Source organism: Stegastes partitus, unplaced genomic scaffold, assembly GCF_000690725.1.
Source record: "Stegastes partitus isolate 25-593 unplaced genomic scaffold, Stegastes_partitus-1.0.2 Scaffold1296, whole genome shotgun sequence".
Classification (NCBI taxonomy): Eukaryota; Metazoa; Chordata; class Actinopteri; family Pomacentridae; genus Stegastes; species Stegastes partitus.
In genome coordinates, this window is record NW_007579027.1 from 164,095 (window position 1) to 182,595 (window position 18,501).

The following is an 18,501-nucleotide window of genomic DNA, read 5'->3' on the forward strand; positions in this document are numbered from 1 at the left end:
GACAGATCCTTGTTAGAGGAAACCATGAGGTTGTGACATTTGAAGAAGTGAAAGTTAAATGTAAACCGACTCTTTACGTCCTTGAATAATTTGTATGCAAAAGTAATATTAGATCAAAACTAAATTGATCTGCTTCCATCTAAACAGCACAGGAAGCTAGCCACTGCAGCCTCTCACCTGCTTGTGTTGTGAACTGTTTCTGACCCGCACATACCCTGAACGCTTCATCTGAAAGGTGCCAGCTCTTCTTCCTTGTGTCTGTTCATCTCTGCGTGTTGAGTGTCGGAGGCTGGTACACAGGAACGCCTGAGTCAACGAGAGCAGGGCGACCTCTGATAATATCAGCAGCCTTCTCTGCCATCATGATGGTCGGAGCGTTCAGGTTTCCACTGACGACACTGGGCATGATGGAGGCGTCGACCACACGCAGCCGCTCCAGACCCAGAACGCGGGTGTTTGGGTCGACGACCGCCGTCGGGTCGGAGGGCGAGCCCATCTTGCAGGTGCAGGACGGGTGGTAGGCGCTGTCGGCCTTTCGGCGGACAAAAGCATCGATGTCAGCATCAGATTGGACCTGAGGACCGGGCTGGACTTCTGGACCGCGAAACGGGTCGAAGGCCTTCTGGGCGAAAATCTCTCTGGAGAGTTTGACACTCTCTCTGAACTCCCACACATCGATATCTGAGAGGAAGAGCGGCAATGAACACCAGGAAGTGGCTTAATAAGACTCTGCTACCAGTTGTTTCACATAAAACTCCTCCACATCGCTGAGACACAAGTTAACACAAAGACAGACAATTATCTATTTAGAGTTTCTGTAATAAAGGTAGTAAACTACTATCATCCCCTTAAATAGGGGCTTAAATTTCAAAAGGAAAATGTTAAATACAGCCAGAACTAATACCCAGATGTACTTTGTGATGTTCAGTGACTGAATCTTACCAGTGGAAAGATAGTTTGGTTGGAGAATGGGGTGATCCAGAGGGTTGGTGCTCTTCAGCTTCATCCAGCCAATACTGGTGCTTCTCATTGGTCCAACATGAACCTACAAGAGCGAAAGATTGTAAATCGAACTGCCACCGGCACAAAATAAACAATAACTCTTATTTCTGAATGATGTAAAAGACTGGGACAGTGAAGCAGAAGCTCAAAATGGTTTCAACAGCCTGAATCATCCAAAATGAGCATCTTTCTCCTGGCAGTTGCATAAAAGTTTACTATATTGCTCATGTGTCACATTATGTAGTAATTTTGGAAGTTGCCCACTTGTTTTCTCAAACTCTGACTTTTGAAGCTTCATATTAGCTTCAGGTGAATTTTGGAAGTGATTTGTGCCTCCCTACTAACAACATAGTGACTTTTGGAGTGTATGAAAAGTAGAGAAATAATGATTGTAGAGGTACAAGTAAGTACAATAAGTGTTTCAACATCAGCATGGCATTAGCCCCAGTTTGTGTTTCGCATGTATTACAATTATTCACAGAAATAATCATTGGGAAAAAAAATAAATAAATACACAAAACGTCTCACATAAATATTTGAAAAAAAGCTGATGTTGGTATGCTGAAAGCTAAACAGTCTGTTGCATAACAAACACTTTAGACATGCTGAGTTTGAGTGATTCATAAGGTGCTGGATCAGAAAGCAAACTGAAGCTGAAGATCAGACAAAACATTTGCACGCTGCACTGACAGCTCCGAGCGATTTTAGTTCAAGAGAGACAAGTCTAACAAAGACCTTTGATTGTTATAGAAATTGCATGAGAACAGCAATGAGCGGTTTTAAAGACGTCCTGGACCACCAGGTATTTATTTTTTTTAGAAAAACAGATGCTTAGTGCTGGGATTGGGAGACCCTACAGCACACCTAGGGAAGCATTCAGAGGCTGACCCAGAACAGGCAGGAGTGGCGAACTTGGCTTGCTGCCCTACATGCCTGATGACGTTCATAGGACAGAGAGAGCGTGCTGGGATTCAAATCCAACTGATACAAAAACCACACAATGGAGCTACTATGGCATGCGAGTACCGTATTTGCAAAACAGGAAAATTAAATTTTAGCCAAATTTGTGCAATGGAAATGTCTTCTTTGTATAAGAGCAACTACGCAGATGAATCGGTAGTTTCTAAAAACTCACCTTGTGCTAAATGACGGTTGAAAAGTGGTGCAAGTGAAGCAACCACTGTGTTTTTACTACACCTACAGTCAGTGCACTTAAATCCCTGTCTGGTCATCGATTAATCCCCTAAAAAGTTACACCCTTGTCCGCTTTTCATATGAAAATAATCTGTTCCTGCTCTGAAATGGCTTTGATGTCACACTACGTCGTTGTGTCTTTTAGAATGTACAGATCTATGACGTCTCTTGCTGCTCAAACACTGTAAAACTACTCAACACTACACAATGAAAAGTTGTAATCCTGGAATAACTCAGCCGTACACATTCAAACCGGAAACTGATTCTGAAGAAAAATAATCATATCGAAAACCCCAACCTGAAACTTCACTGGAATTAATTCCTTTGATTTGTTACACAGAAACCCAGGCAATCTTAATCTCAATCAATTTCATCGCTACACTGCAGTTTGATGGTAAACATGTTCATCCGTGACTGCTTATTTTGCTAATGATATGTCTCCCCGCACATCAAAACCTTGTGTGGACATGTTAAAGTAAAAAACTTGATTTTCACCGGAAAGGCCTTTAAAAGCAACAGCGTAGTTGTGTTTACATCACACATTAAGTCATTCTACAATACGATACCACTTGGTATTCATGGGTCCTGTGCCAATTAACTTATCAGATACAACCGAATGATAAGTTACTGACACGTGAAACTTTTATTACACTGTTGACAATGTCAAAAAGATAAAGTGGTAGACAGTGCCTGTAGTACTACAACATGAGGTATTTGGCAGCACTTCAGAAGGAGACTGTGTGTACAGTTCTCTGGCAAAGAGGCAATAAAAGAGACCAACAGACAGCAAATTACCAGGAACTTCCCCCGTGTATTTTTAGGTGTCTGAGATAACTGGTTTTCCATGGAATGGTACACATGACTCTGTAAATACTACCTTGTGCACTACGTGAGGCTCTTATCAAGAGTTAATTGTGGAGTGTACAGGTGTGAAATTTTACTAGGAAACAAATGACCATAACACAATCATTAAGATGGCATTCTTCCACTGACACAAGACCCAGTGTTTCCTAAAGAGAAGCCTCACGCACCTGATAAGCCTCTATCTTTGAAGCAACTCGCCCGTGGTCGATGACTTGTGAGGGCAGGAAGTGAAACTGGATGTCAGGGTGTGTGACACCGGGCCGACTGCGGATAAACCCTCCGCTTTCCAAGTGGGCGGTTGCTCCATAACCTTTAGGAAAAAAAGTGTAATGGTTAGTAAAATGAAAATGCCATCAGACAGCGTGACTAACTTGAAAACCTGACAGTGAGTGTCTTTACAGGTCTGTATCAGGAGACTGCAGCACATACATAATACTCTGAATGTGCCACATTATTATGCTGCGAATGGGGGAAGAAAGGTTCGGTTTTGTTTGTATTTCTTTAAACTACAGATTTCCCAATCAAGTTTTTCTGCTCCAATCTGTTATCATTTTGGTTGTTAATACACACTTAAAGCACAATGAAGTTATGTAAGTCAATCTAGTATATATGCTTGACAAACAAACAGCTCTGTAACGCTTTAGATTTTTTTTTTTTTTACATGAATGCATCCAAGCTAATGTTACATAGGCGGTCACAACCAGCTGTTGTGGGGTTCTGTCTGAAATATAACTCCCTCTAAAGATCCCTATATATGCTGCTGAAGCAACATCAGATGTGATTTACAAACTTCTGTCTTGCTACGGTACACAAACAACTTTCATACCAGATCCGTAACGTGTGTTAGAACATTTCGGGGGGAAAACAAAAACTCATGCTGTCAACTCGAAAGACTTGCAGCCTGCTGCTTCCTGTGCTGTACGAGACAAAAAGCCATCTCATATTTAACACGTCGCTCATCCACAGAATAACTGACTGTAATTAGATTGTGCAAAGCAAAGCTGTGACTATTTGAACCTTAGTAAGGAGATGTTTGTTTTTCTTTTTACACTTCATTAACTCTTTGTTTAAAATATACATTAACCCATACTAGTCTATGAGGGATATTTCCTGGACGAAAAACAAGTATACTAGGCAGGTAAAGAGGTGTTTGTGTTTAATCCAAAGCAATGATCCACATCCAAATCCCTCCTCCACAAACTGGACACTATCTACCACACGGCCATCCGTTTTTGTCCCCTTCACAACTCACCACTGCACTCTGTACAGCCTAGTTAACTGGCCCTCTCTTCACTCCCGCAGGCAAACCCACTGGTATTTGTTCATTTATAAAACTATCATAGGTCAAACTCCGGCATACCTACGTTCACTACTCATCACCCATCACATCAGCCGCTCACTTCGCAACAGCAACCTCCTCATCCCCAAAGCCCGCACTGTCTTTGGCCGCTATTCATTTCAGTTTTCTGCAGCTCTTGACTGGAACCACTTAAAAAAAACACTCAAACTCAGTGTATTTATATCTTTCTCTTCTTTTAAAAATATGGTGAAGCAACTATTTACCGAGTCCTGTACCTGCTTTTAGTGGATTTTATCTTCAAAGCCTTTTATTGTTACGTTTCGTTTGTGTATTGTTTTTTATGGATGTGTTGTATTTTCTGCTCTGTGCTGCCTCTTGGCCGGGTCGTTATTGTAAATGAGAATCTGTTCTCAATTAACCTACCTGGTTAAATAAAGGAAAAATAAAAAAAAATAAAGTAAAAAAAAATGACTATTCAGTAGTGATACAAACTTTCAGTAAAATTCACTAATTCTGAAGAACATTTAGTACAATGCGTGTGTTCCCTGATGCCTGTGCAGGTGACTCTGGTTACCTGTGAACAAGGTGAGCCACTCAAGGCCTATCTTGACCATGTGAAAGAGTTTCTGGGATTTGTACAGGGTGATGGGCTGAGTACACTGCTGCTGGACATACAGCTCCAAATGATCCTGCAGGTTACTGCCAACACCTGAGAAACAACAGGAAGGAGGAGGAGGAGAGGCATTAATAGCAGCTACTATAACACACTGTACTACAGAAAGCATTCTGGTCGTCAGCATGGAGCAGGTGAATATACATAACATCAGCTGAATTAGGTTTGATTGTAATTCACATGCTCATATGAACCAGATGCATCAAACTGAATCAGTAGTAACACCTGCAGTTTTTTCACTGCTTTTACATGTTTAAGCAACAAGAAGACAAACTCCTTCAAGCATTATCACCGCACACACGATGCACCTGGTAAATGCTGAATCACAGGGATGCCAAGTTGTTTCAGGTCGTCTGCGTTTCCAACCCCAGACAGCATGAGAAGCTGAGGGGAATTAATGGCTCCTCCACTCAGTATCACTTCTTTTTCTGCAAACACCTGAGCAGAGAACAGAAAAACTGGGTGAGTCTGAATCACTAAAAAGTCACATACAGTAAGTCCAGTGAGTAAATATGTCATAAAAACTGAATGAATCAATACATTAAGCCAAAGGACAGGTCATAAAGATTAAAAGCAATTCAATCAGTTCCCTCATTTCAACTTTTTCATCTACCCTTTTCTGCTGTCCATTCTGTGTGTATTCCACCCCAACAGCACGGTTGCCATCAAACAGGATTTTGGTGGTCAAACAGCGGACCTCCGTCTTCAGATTAGGTCGACCCAGAGCAGGTCTCAGGTAGGCGCTGGCGGTGCTCCACCTCTTTCCTGGACAGACGTAGGCAGTGGGATGTAGACAAAATAGTAAGGACTTTTTTATTTCTTCAGGCTCTGAGCTACAGCACATTCAATTTGAAATACAATAACAGACACTAAAGTGCCAAGTCTTAGTGTCAACCTACACAGCATGGCGGTGTGTAAGGTGTTGCCCTTATAACACATAAAGCCAAACATTAAGGGGTTTACAAGTATTTCATCTAAAAAACAGAATCATGATATTTAATATTTCAAGAGCTTTGATCCCCAAACATGAACACACAATTCTTATCTTTCCTTGTGATGCTCTCCCAGGCTTTCAAACCAGCCACTCTGAGCTCTGAGTTGTAGTGGGGCTCTCTTTAGTCTGGTTCTCAGCAAGTGGACTAAAATCAGTTCATCTAGAAAAGACCTGTGGTTGTTTTTTTTTTAAGTTATTTTTTTGTGCCTTTATTCAATAGTGCAGTGAGAGAGAGACAGACAGGAAAGTGGGGGAGGACGTGTGGGGAAGGGCCGTGAGCAGGATTCAAACTCATGACCTCCACATCGGGACTGCAGCCCTGTACACGGGACGCCAGCTCAACCAGGTGAGCTATAGCGGCGCCCCTAGACCTGTTGTTGTTTTAACTGTATGTTTATGATATTGGTTCTGCTGAATGAGTTTTGATGGAGCTCTCATCGTGCTCCCACTTACTTCTGCATTCACCCTGCTGCCTCTGTAAGCAGTGAAAACATCAATAAATAACAGCGCACCAGGTCCGTTGGCAGCCATACATACTGAAACCACTGAATCACCACCGTGTTTGGCAGATGAAGCATGCTTTGGCTCATGGCTTGCTTCCTTTTTTCTCTACATTTTCTTCTTTCCATAACATAGAGGATGTGGGGTTTTTTTTGTGGGTATGTGAAAAATACAACCTGGTCCTTCTGTTCTCAGGCTCCCACGGGGTTTTTAACCTCATGATGAACTGAAAGCTCTGGTCATGAAGTCATGAAGACATGTATGCCTACGACTTGCTGTGCAGTCATAAAGGGGTTTTTCTTCAACAACCAAACTAATTTCTGGTCCTGCACAAGCCTCATTTTATCAGGCAGTTTTCCGTTTTCTAGTTTTACTTTGCATATCTGCTTTTTTCTTTGTTGTTTTTGATGGAACTGTTGATTTTAGCAACCCAACTAACTTCACTGATAGATGTTTCCTTTTCGATGCATCATTATCTTCTTCACTAACTTTGTCATGTTGTTATGCCACATCTGAATGCCAAGTATTGATCAACTCTAATACACAGGTTCCCCTTTTTCTAAGCGCATTAATGTTGAATAAGCAAAGGTTTCTCAAGAAAACTTGAGTCACCAGGTGTCCAATTACTTCTTCACCCTTGCAATTTGGGCAACATGTGTCAAAAGGACTACATCTCCCAAGAAATTCTTTTAACACTGATGTAAACCTACTCAAGTTAAAGCTGAATCCCGGTACTTCAAAGCAGCATCCATTATTTTGTTTAAAATTGAATGTGCTGAAGCTTAAAACTTAAATAAACAACTAGTCCCGACTGTAAATACTTTGTATTTATATATAGATCCTATACAGATGCTTTGTTTCTTGAACCTTTATAAATGGTCATGTCCATCCAGCCCAGGCCTTCCTGTTGGTATCCATTCATGTCGTCAGTGAAGGGATATCCTGCCTGTTGTCCCGCCTCAATGAAAGCTTTGTGAAGAGAATGGTTGGTCTTTCCTCTGGAGACATGAAGAGGTCCGCTGCCACCCCTGTACCTGCAACACAAAGCAAAAACGCAAAGTGAACACTTCATGAAGATGCAAGCCTTTTAAAATGAATCATGTCTGTCTGTGGAAATCATGCAGGTAAGATATTAAATTATCAATACCAGAAGAAAAATATCAACTTCTCTACGAGCAGCACTATCTTTTTCTAACAATCGTTGTGTATTTGTAGCTGTAAGTTATTTACAAAGGTGGCGATGTTTTAACTTTCATGCAAGCAGTCATCCAATCACAGCTTATGAACATATACTGATCACAGGTTTTTCACACAGATTGAAGTACATAAATGTCATGAGACAACATCCCATACATTCTATCTGCATGTAATTTGTAACACTTTTAATCTCTAAAATCTGAAACCATTCCCCAAAGTGTCTAACATGAACATCTGAGGGTGCCAGATTTGAACTTCCAAATGCTGTTTGCACTGTATCTGGGGATGAGGACTTCCATCCATCCATCCATCCATCCATCCATACACCGCTTAATCTTCACTAGGGTGACAGGGGGCTGGAGTCTATCCCAGCTGACTCAGGGTGAAGCAGGGGACACCCTGGACAGGTCACCAGTCTATCACAGGGCTACACTTAGAGACAGACAACCAAGCACACTCACATTCACACCTACGGACGATTTAGAATCACCAGTTAACCTCAACATGTTTTTAGACTGTGGGAGGAAGCTGGAGAACCTGGACAGAACATGCAAACTCCACGCAGAAAGATCCCAGGTGTCCTCAACAGGACGCAAACCGGCAGCCATGAGGACTTCCAGTCACTGCTAAATTTAAACACATTAATATTCTTCCATTCGAATGACCGTAAAAAGTCTTTCACAACAACAGAGACAAAGATATGCATCACTTCTGTTCGTGGCAATCATTTCCTTGAATGTCAGAGCTCTCCGCAAACCACCAAAGTCAACAAAAAATTCCTACACACTCTTCACGTGGTTTCCAAGCTTCTTGCATTCTATTCAAATCTGTGACGCACAACATATACCTGCAATGATCATGTGTCCAGAGTCTGCCCAACAATTACGTCAACACTGTACATTCATGAGGAAAACTTTCCAATCACACATTTAGCATTTGGCATAAGCATTGTGAGACCTGGAAAGTCTGTGGGGTGGAAACACTGCCCCAGGCGAGGTTCCCTTCAAACTTTGTCTGCGCATATTCAAATGATTTAGAAGGCTTTATTCAAAACATAGCCTCTGGATATTTTCATTAGTTACCTATTTTCTCCCAGCTCGTGACACTGAGCTTTCCTGAAGTAAGGCAGACAGTGGTCGTAATCCCAGCCCTCAGCACCTTCTCTCTGCCAGCGGTTGTAGTCTTCGGCGTGGCCTCGGATGTAGACCATGGCGTTGAGTGAAGAGGACCCTCCCCAGACACGACCCCTCGGCCAGTACATCACCCGGTTATCCATGTGGGCCTGAGGCAAAGTGTGGTAGTACCAGTTATACCTGAGGAGAAATGAAAGAGAGACGGCATGACAAAAACTGAAGAGATGTCTGCCTGTTCATTAACATGATGCTATATTGGGAGCGATAAAATCATCATCATTATATTTGATCAAGGTGATACATGAAGGATTCGTGGCTGAGATTATCTAGACAATGAGCCCATTCTTGATTTACTGTACATTTAATCGTCTGAAACATGTAATCACTGAGATAATAGTCGACATTTTGTGAATATGTTTAACTCTTGAATAATTCCTCTTCATTTGCAAAGGTTGAGCAGATGTTTCCACATGATAACTACAAAAACTGAGCAAACAGGAAGATGGTCATCATTTTCCTGCTGATTTTGCAAGTATCTGTGGGTTGATAAGAGTCAAACCAAGGCAAAACGTTGCCTCTACACTTTTAAGTAAATATTTAAGCAAGTTGGAAACACAATCAGCCACTACGGCAAATTGAATTACTATTTTCCATCTGCTCCGCAACATTTCAAGGCCAGTAGAAAGACAAACAAGATCATTTTATTACTGTACTTGTCATCACAGAGGTTGTAGGTCAACGCAGCCGGCATGTGGATCTTCCATGACAGCCGTGAGCTGCCCAGCCACATGTCCTTAGGCCCGGCCTCCAGCAGCAGCACAGACTCATGGGCATCCTCAGTGAGGCGGTTGGAAAGGACGCACCCCGCTGACCCAGCCCCGACGATGACATAGCTGTAGGACGGTGTTTTCTGATTGGCCGCGGGTGATGATGAAGAGTTCCGACGAGAAGCTGAGGCGGCGAAGCATCTGTAGTGGTTTGCAGAGGGGGATCTGATCTTTTTGGTCTTGGAGATAAACTGACAATCTGGCAAACAGGTAAAGAAGCACCTGCTGTCCTTCATAAGTCTTCTCCGAGTCCCCATCACAACTCTTCGGGCTCCCGTTCGGCCTTGCATGACCAAAGACATCATTCTGGGGAAGGACTTCTTTATTCACTGGGAACCACAACAACACATATTGAAGAATCTGGAACTGAAATTGAATGAAATATACATAATTTACCAATTCCCCATTTAATATGCCAACGCATCAAAGATGACATAATATTAATTAAACAAGGGCCAAAGGAGGATGGATGGAAAAACAAGAGTGTGTGCAATATAATACACAAACTGTGCCCCTCAGTTTGTGACGTGCAGTTACAGATTGTGCAGTGACACTCATTTCCATGCCGTCTTGCTAAATATTCAAACTGTGCATTGCAATAAGGATTTTAGTTGATTTGGGGATTGTTGAGTATTAAATAGTGCATGTGCCACTCCTTGACCTTGCGAAAGTCTCAACCGACGGCTTTTAAATGAGCTGCAGTTAAATAAATAACTAGAAACGACTGAGCTGGAGCCCTGGTTATTTGTCATTGTTCTCTCACGGTTTATTTGTGTATCTTTACTTTCTTATGCACCACATAGCAAAGATGATTTCTAGTTTAGACTCTTGTGGATCTCAACTTGGGAGAACAGCTGCAGCCTAATGACAAAAAAAGACATGATCGTGCACAGGAAAAGAAAAGCTTGTGTGTGTGTGTCTGTGTTGTTTTTGTGTCCCTTCTGTGTGGAAAGGCTGCAATAACTGATCCTGGTCTGGTCAAAAATGTGCACAGAGAGTGCAGCTCTCATGATCAGCTCCAGTCAGGGAGTGTTATCTAGGTCAGACTGATATCAGCAAACTGACTTCATATCACCTTTTTAGAATCTAACCGAATTCTGCTGTCAGTAAATATTTTACAACAAAATAACACGAAAAAGTTAGGATGTCTGCAAGTTTGCACTCATTTATGTTACTTTTAAGGCTTTTTCCAAGAAAAGTTGACGATTAAATACCAAGTTTCGCAACTTCTCAGCAAACAGTTTAAATGGTGTACGGTTGCTACTTTAATTGGCCATTTCTGCTTTGCTAAACTGTTTTTAAAACAATCTCTAGAAGGGTTTACCTGACTGGTTTTGGGGGGGACTTTAACCAAATCGTTCAGACTGAACAGCTAACTAGTGGTTAGCTCGGTCCCAAGTCGTTTGGACTACATGGAGAACATGGAAATCACTGAATGCACCATCAGAAATCACATTTAGCAGAAACCGAGGTGGTGTCGGAGTAGTCAAGCGCCAACGCGAGCAGAAATACACCGTTATGTGTTGAATTAAGCAGCAGAATAAAGCGGACCTTACCGTGTTTTTTTGGAGCTGAAACTGGAGACCCGAACTAACCCGAAGTAACCCGAGGCGAGCAGGCGGAGGGTGGGCGGGGCTTAGCGGGCTGCACTTCAACTAACGGAGCAAAAGCAGCGACTCGCCGAAGCGGAGGTTCGTTCAACAAGTGCACCAAAGGTAGGATATCACTCAGCAACGCACAGCCAGAGGATATTATTATATTTCACTATTTTTTTTTTTTCCTATACTTTTAGGCCGGATTAGGGTTGATGATGTGGAGACTCATGCTGATTTGTTCCTCCTATGTCACAGCTCAGGTGGCATCACAAGAAATTGTAAGTTTCTGACTTTATAAATGAACTATTCATTGTTTCAGTAAAACACTGAAGGTGATTTTTGTTTAGGTTATCCCCTTTCTGTTTTTTCTCTTTGTGTGCAGACAGCGCTGTGTGAAGTATATGAAGAATATGGTAGGACTGTGTTCACCTTTATTATCAGAGGTGTTGCTTTGGCAAAATTTTAACCTGACAATTGCAAGATATTTCAGATTTAAATGTATATAAAATGGAGTGCTCAGTTCATATTCAATATTACAATGAGTGCAGGACAGCAGGGCCAGTGGCTCACAAACAGTTTTTTTTTTTAAAAAAAAAGAATAAATCTATTTAATGATGATTTACAGCTATGGTCATATGTAAAGGTGTTCCCTACAGCAAAAACGTTGGACTCATTCTAACATTAATGCTCATTTTAATTTTTTAGAATAATTTTATTTAATAGTAATTTGAGTGCCGCAGGTCCTTCCTCCCCTCTGCTGTGAGACTACAACCAGCTGTAATCCCAGTAGACCCACAACGTGCAATATCCCCTATAGCTAATATACCACTACCTCTCAATATGTATGTATGTATATATCTACATTTGCACTGCTTATTATTATTATTATTGTTGTTATTATTGTTATTATTATTATTACTATCACTATTATTATATATTTAATCCCTATCTTTTTATATATATACTGACATCTTTTCCATATACCCCTCATTCAGAAGCCCATTTTCATATTCTGTTTGCACGATTCTCTTTGTTTGCACTACTTCTTATATTTATATGTACATTTTTTTCTGTCTCGTATATGTGTACCTCTGTTTAATGCTGCTATCAACAACGTGAATTTCTCCACTGTGAGATAAATAGAGGCATATCTTATCTTATCTTATCTTATCTTATCTTATCTTATCTTATCTTAGTGACTGACCGTTTAAATAGTCCAGGACAAGAGATGCAGGAAAAAGTTCGCTGCTAAAGTCTCATAACAGAATCTCTCAAACACATAACTAATTGCAATCTGAGCAAATCTGCTCTCTGGAAGTGATCGATACAACTTAGTATTGCACTCAGCAGTATTTTGCTTTTTTCAAATCTTTTATATTAAATATAAATTGAGTTCCTTCCTTAAAAGCAGGCATTATTGTTTGTTAATGTGTTTTGTTGTTGTTGTTGTTGTTGTTTTTTAACAGGTCCCCCCAGTTGTAGGTCCCCATCATCTTAAAAGTCTCTTTTAAAAGTTTACTGTTATGTTAAGGTGTTTTTGTAGTTTTCTTTTTGGTCTTATCTATATAGGTTGTATGTAGGTTTATTGTCACTGTACCAAAGTTTATGCTTGTTGCTGTGTCGTGGGGGACCAAACACAATCACTTCCGTCTTTTAGTTGCTGACAATTTTTGGCAATCCAGCACTTGACATCCTTGCAGCTTGTTCAGATGAATATGATGGAGGCGGAGTATAACGTTGGATGGACACTTTATGCTGCTACAACCCAGCTGTCTAGGGTCAGCTGGGAGTAACAAAGAACCAGGTGTTATTGGTTGGCTAAAGCAATTTATTGCTTCCTGACAAAATTAACATTAAAAAAAAAAAAGAAAAACTGTGATAATACAAAGAAAACAGGGCTGGTAGATGTTGCTAAATTAAGGAACCAAATACAACCAAACAAAGGCTAACTAAATTCAACAAAACAAGTAAACTCCTTAGCCAAACTTAAACGCAACACCCAAAACCAACAGAAACCAAACAAACTAGTGCCTCAAAATACACAGAACACACACGACTCGATTAACTCCTAAACGAGTTACACAGCTGCCAACAGAAGGGACCCGTGTTACCAAAACACGAGAACACAAAGACACGAGAGGCACCAAGGCCAACTGCTCACACTGAATCACAGCCACCCTGACTGTGAGGGTGGTTGATTGATGACTTGATGGCTGCACTTTGATTCGCTGAAGGTGGAGGAAGCTGGGTGATGGTTCAATCAGGTATGGCAGGCGGGGAGAACAAGGGCTGGACACATGGCACATAAACACCAGGGGCTGTAACAGAGTCATATAAAAAGAAAAGAAATAAAATAGGCCCTAATATGGAACCTTGAGGTACTCCAAATGTGATGGTGGCAGTGGAAAAGAAGCAGCTCTTAGTTTTACCAGAAAAGGAATTGTCTGCTAAGTAGGAGGGAACTCACTTAGTGCCCTGGGTGTCAATTAGATCCTTAAGGTGGTTTAAGAGAATATAGTGGTCAAATGAATATTATTGAGGAATTTAATATCAAATAAAAATCCATTAGCATCTTTCTGTTTTGTTTTCAGAATAGGAATTTAAAAAAACAAACAAACGTTTGTTTATTTCATTTCAGTTCACATCTTACACCTTCAAATTTCACTACGCTGATTTCAAGATTCCTGGAAGTTGTAAATACACTGGTTTTACATGAGCATTCTCTGGTGTTTCTAGAAACAGAAACTACAAATTAAGAGAGAACATCTGATTAGGCAGGCGAAATGACAATATATACACATGTGTACGTTGAGTGAGCACCGCTGTTGTCCTTTGTTCCAGATTTTCCACCAGAAAGCACTGTGGCTGCTCCATCTTTTCTGGCAGACTTGAAAGTGAAGCGGGTGACATGGGAAGGAAGGGACAAGCTGAACATAAGCTGGGCAATCAACGTTGATTGTAAGTGACAACACTTTTTTGTTTTCTTGTGTAGAAATGTATAAAACTACTTGATGTTGTTGACTTTAAGGCAGTTTTTACCAACTCAGTTTTCATTTTGTAGCCATCTGCACACCAATGATGCATCATTCTTTGATATGGCACCCTCAGAATTTATTGACATACATATCATGCAGTTGTGACAAAAGTTTACTTACACTTATAAAGATCACGTATATCATGACAGTCTTGAGTTTCCAGTGACTTCTGTGATGGAATCAGTGAAACCCACGTGTCTTTGTCACAAGCAATTTTTTCAGTGATTTATTGTAGGCCTTCTGGAAATACAACAAAATCTGTTGAGTCAAAAATATCCATACAGCAATGCTAATATAATAGAATTGTCCCCTCAACTTGGCCCTTTCGGTCATAGTTGAGATTTGTCAAGAGGAGACACCATCCTCTCAACAGAATTGGTGCAGTTCAACTAAATTTATTGTCTTTTTTCAAACAGACTTGTCTCTTTATCACAGTCCACAGGTTCTTGATAGGGTTTAAATCAAGAATTTTGGAAGGCCAGTCTTAAACCTTAAACCTGATTTAGCCGTTTCTTTACCATTTTTGATGTGTTTTTGGGGTCCTGTTGAAACACCAGACCTTGAACCTTGAACCAACCTTATGGTTGATCTGATTATTTTAAGTTTTAATGAAGAATGTGAAGGTAATTCTCCCTCTTCATTATTCCATTTACTTTGTGTAAAGCACCAGTTCTAGTGCCACCAAAACAGCCCCAGACCATAATACTGCCACCACCATGCTTGACAGGTGATTTGTGCTCTTAAATATAGGCGCATCACCTTTTCTACTTCAAACATTTCTCTGGTCATTGTGGCCAAATAGCTACATTTTTGTTTTATCTGATCTAAGTCTGGTCAGTGTTTCAAATTTTAAATTGAGAGTCTAAGGAGATTGGAAATTCCAGACTGGAATGATTTGGTCTTTACAAGTCTACGTAAACCTTTGTTCACAACTGTATATTCTAATTAGAAGCAAATATCTTACTGATTATTAGTAATGATCTGAATGAAGTTGCCAGACCTACAGTGTCTAGCCAATAACAAAGGAGAGTTTGTTATTTAAATGAATTTAAATAAATGTAAACGACAAATAGGACTTTATCGTGGTTTAGGTGATACTGGACAAGAAAGAATGTTAAACCGTCTGTACAAATGTACACATTCAGTCAGTATATTGCAGAAGTGGAAAAACTTCTAAACTATACAAAATGAAAGGGTTTAATAAATAAAATCAGAAAAATGCAAGAAAATATAAATTGCTTCACTACAAATTTTCAAAAATGAACTTTTCAAAATCTGTCACCTGGCAGTTTCACACACTTGCTGATGAATATCTTCTGGTATTCTTAAGATCCTAGAATCAGCAAAAGATGTTGTTGCATATTCAAAAGACGATGTGGATGTACAGGCCTTGACGGCAGTTTGTACAGTCTGCCTTTAGTCCTGTCTTTGATCCCCTTGGCTCATATCTAACAGCCAGCCGAGGTCAAATTAGTTGATCACCCACTGACATTTCAGCCTCTACAAAAGTGTTGTTTTCTTTTTGCAGCCAGTATCATTCACCTGACTGGCACTTCGATAACCATTTCGGGAGAACCAGAATACCGCTGTAAATACAACCCACCTCTGTCTCAAGCAAACGTCTCTGGATCAGAGCAGGTATCATGAATCCAGCTTGATGGGCTCATCAGAAGAATCTATGACGCAGACAAGATTAAATTAATTGCAATAATTCTCTTTTCCAATCTAGAAGTGGTTTCATTTTTTTGTGAACATAAGATGTGGCTTCTACGCAATAGAGGGTGCAAACCTCCCTTTGCCTCCTATGGGGAGTGGTGCAACTAACAAGGCCGCCAGTATTGACATTGCTTGTGGACCAAAAGGTAAGGTAGTTTTCTTCATTTGCAGCTTGATAGAGACACAGCTAGGCATCAACAAGCAAAGACATGGGAGATATATTTGGTTTATCGTGTTAAAATTTCCTTTTGAATAGTTTTCAAAAGTATGTATGCATCCATAAGATTGCAATGAAACTATGTTTTTTTACTATCACAGAATCATGAAATTCTACATTTAAAAAAAAAAAATCTAAACCCAAGATGTACACAAGATATAAAAATGTAAATAAATAAATATGAAAAGCTTTCAATCTTTTCCTCTCTCTTTTTTATTTTTATTTTTTAGCACCTGTTATGTCAAAGTCTACTCACACTCCTACAGGTGAGCATTTAAAGTTCAATTCAGTTCAATTTCATTTTCATCTTCACCCTCTTCTTTGCCTGTCGTGAGAGGTAAGAGATTCTGCAAACAGAAAAGAAGGACCTGCAGGGCGTCATCAAGACGGCTCAGTGGATTGTCGGCTCCCTATTGCAAAAACTGCATGAAGTTTACTCGAGCCGACTCCACAGTTGAGCCGTCATCATCAGGAAACCCGGTCACCCCCGTTCACCTCTCTCCCCTCAGGCAAACACCAGAACCACTCGGTCAAACGGACTGAGAAACAGCTTCTTCCCCAGACTTGTGGAGAGTCTGAACTCATCACTTTAAAAAATAATTGAACAATGGACACTTTATAAATGCACCTTACCTTACTGTACACCGTGAGAGAGAGACATTTACCAACAATGCCCACTACGACTCACGTATTTTCATGTCCTCTGATAATAAAGGCATCTTAAACCTCTTTTGAAATAAACACAAAACACTCATTTACATTGATTTTTTTTTTAAAATCCAGAATGAAATGTATGTCGATTTAGTCAGAGCTAAAATACACAAGGAATAATGACAGTAGCCAGTCCATAGCTTGCTGAACTTTTCCACCCAACAAAGGTGCAATCTGTGTGGAAAAAAACTCTCAAAAAAAACCTGTATGAATACTTACCACAATACTTTACAATCTACATATTACTCAGTGTATTGCACTAACACTCCTTTTTATTGTTTGCTTAGTTGAGATCCTTCCTGAGCCGACGTCTCCAAGTAAGTCTCAGGATTACTCGCAGCACAGTCGGTGTTAACTCTGGCTCCGTTCAGTCTCAGTATTACAGCATGTGTTCTGTGTGTATGTGTTTGTCTGTGCAGCCCTGAAAACGAAAGACGTCTGCGTTGCTGTTTTTGGAGGCCTGTCTGGTTTGATGTTCCTGAGTTGCTGCTACCTAATCTGTAAATATGACACTTTTTTAAAAATGCACATTTAGCACAAAAAAGGACTTGAGCACCAAGAATAGATGTTCAACGTAATGTATCCTTCTTATATCTGTACTGAATTTGATGTAGCATAAAAAGGTTTCTTTCTCGAGAACGCCTTCCAGACTTGCCAGTCTTGTGAACATGTTTGGATATGTCCTGAGCTACTTGGCTACGGGACCATAACATCTTAAAAATGCATTGTGCTTTATTTACATCAACCTGTCTTTCACATTGCAAAATAACTTTGACTAATGCAGTGGATTCAAAAGGCTGATGAAGGAAGCAATGAAACGTATCCAGACTCCTTTGCAGGTTTGACACTGCAGGTTGATAATGAAGAGAACTTCTTGTTTTCTTGCTTCTCAGACAAAAGTTGTGGACCGAATGTTGCCGCGTCATTGGGTTTCAAACACTTGCCCGTGTCCACCGAGGTTCTTGTCCCTGTCCTTGTAGTCTACCCTGCTGAGAACTCGGCCTTCCAGCGGGCCGTGGTGGCGCTGGCTGAGTTCCTGCAGGGGCATGGCGGCTGCAGCGTGGCCTTCGACATGTGGCATCAGGAGAAGATCGCTGAGCTGGGCCCGATGCGCTGGCTGGCAGAGAAGGCCGAGGCAGCACACCGAGTGCTCATCGTCTGCCCAGGAACGGAGACTGTAAGTTCCAGTTTGACTTTATTTATTTGCTGTATTAAAGGTTAATATTTTTATAGTATTGTTGGCGATATGACGGCACCCACACTTCTGCATCTTTAACGGAGGGAGCACAATGAGGACTTTCTAAACTCCATATGTAAAGAGGAAACACCACAGTGCAGATGTGGTTGTGGTGTGGGCGTTGGTTAAGCTACAATAAGGAAAGGATGAGAAACAACATGAAAAGAAAATATGTGTCATAGCATATCAAGAAATAGTTGAGAGCCTCTTCTCTTCTCTTCTCTTCTCTTCTCTTCTCTTCTCTTCTCTTCTCTTCTCTTCTCTTCTCTTCTCTTCAGAGATTTGTCGGCTTTGAGATGACATGA

General features: G+C 40.7%; 2 protein-coding genes across 2 annotated transcripts in view; one reads left to right on the plus strand and one right to left on the minus strand.

Annotated features, from left to right (window-relative positions):
- Positions 1–250: 250 nt before the first annotated feature.
- Positions 251–11,303, minus strand: chdh (choline dehydrogenase). The gene is made up of 10 exons (XM_008298227.1): positions 11,242–11,303; positions 9,572–10,014; positions 8,808–9,038; positions 7,396–7,562; positions 5,647–5,798; positions 5,342–5,471; positions 4,935–5,069; positions 3,228–3,370; positions 943–1,045; positions 251–681 (listed from the first exon to the last, which is right to left on the minus strand). The coding sequence occupies exons 2-10, from the start codon at positions 9,988–9,990 to the stop codon at positions 263–265; spliced, it is 1,899 nt and encodes a 632-aa protein (XP_008296449.1). The 5' UTR covers positions 9,991–10,014; positions 11,242–11,303; the 3' UTR covers positions 251–262.
- An 82-nt stretch (positions 11,304–11,385) lies between these two features.
- The window catches only part of il17rb (interleukin 17 receptor B), a 9,637-nt gene continuing 2,521 nt past the window's right edge, over positions 11,386–18,501 (plus strand). Inside the window, exons 1-10 of the mRNA XM_008298228.1 lie at positions 11,386–11,400; positions 11,478–11,558; positions 11,663–11,693; positions 14,122–14,238; positions 15,844–15,953; positions 16,045–16,177; positions 16,479–16,514; positions 17,247–17,276; positions 17,379–17,459; positions 17,853–18,136. Coding sequence (XP_008296450.1) covers positions 11,493–11,558; positions 11,663–11,693; positions 14,122–14,238; positions 15,844–15,953; positions 16,045–16,177; positions 16,479–16,514; positions 17,247–17,276; positions 17,379–17,459; positions 17,853–18,136 — 888 coding nt within the window. The 5' untranslated portion in view covers positions 11,386–11,400; positions 11,478–11,492. The remainder of the gene's footprint in view (positions 11,401–11,477; positions 11,559–11,662; positions 11,694–14,121; positions 14,239–15,843; positions 15,954–16,044; positions 16,178–16,478; positions 16,515–17,246; positions 17,277–17,378; positions 17,460–17,852; positions 18,137–18,501) is intronic.

Bases quoted from the DNA above. Each gene is read 5' to 3' on its own strand.
- chdh (XM_008298227.1), bottom strand. From the start codon at position 9,990: ATGATGTCTTTGGTCATGCAAGGCCGAACGGGAGCCCGAAGAGTTGTG. The intron at 9,039-9,571 runs GTACAGTAATAA...ATTTCTCCTCAG, and splicing joins TACAACCTCTGTGATGACAA to GTATAACTGGTACTACCACA. The intron at 5,472-5,646 runs GTAGATGAAAAA...TTCTCTGCTCAG, and splicing joins AGAATGGACAGCAGAAAAGG to GTGTTTGCAGAAAAAGAAGT.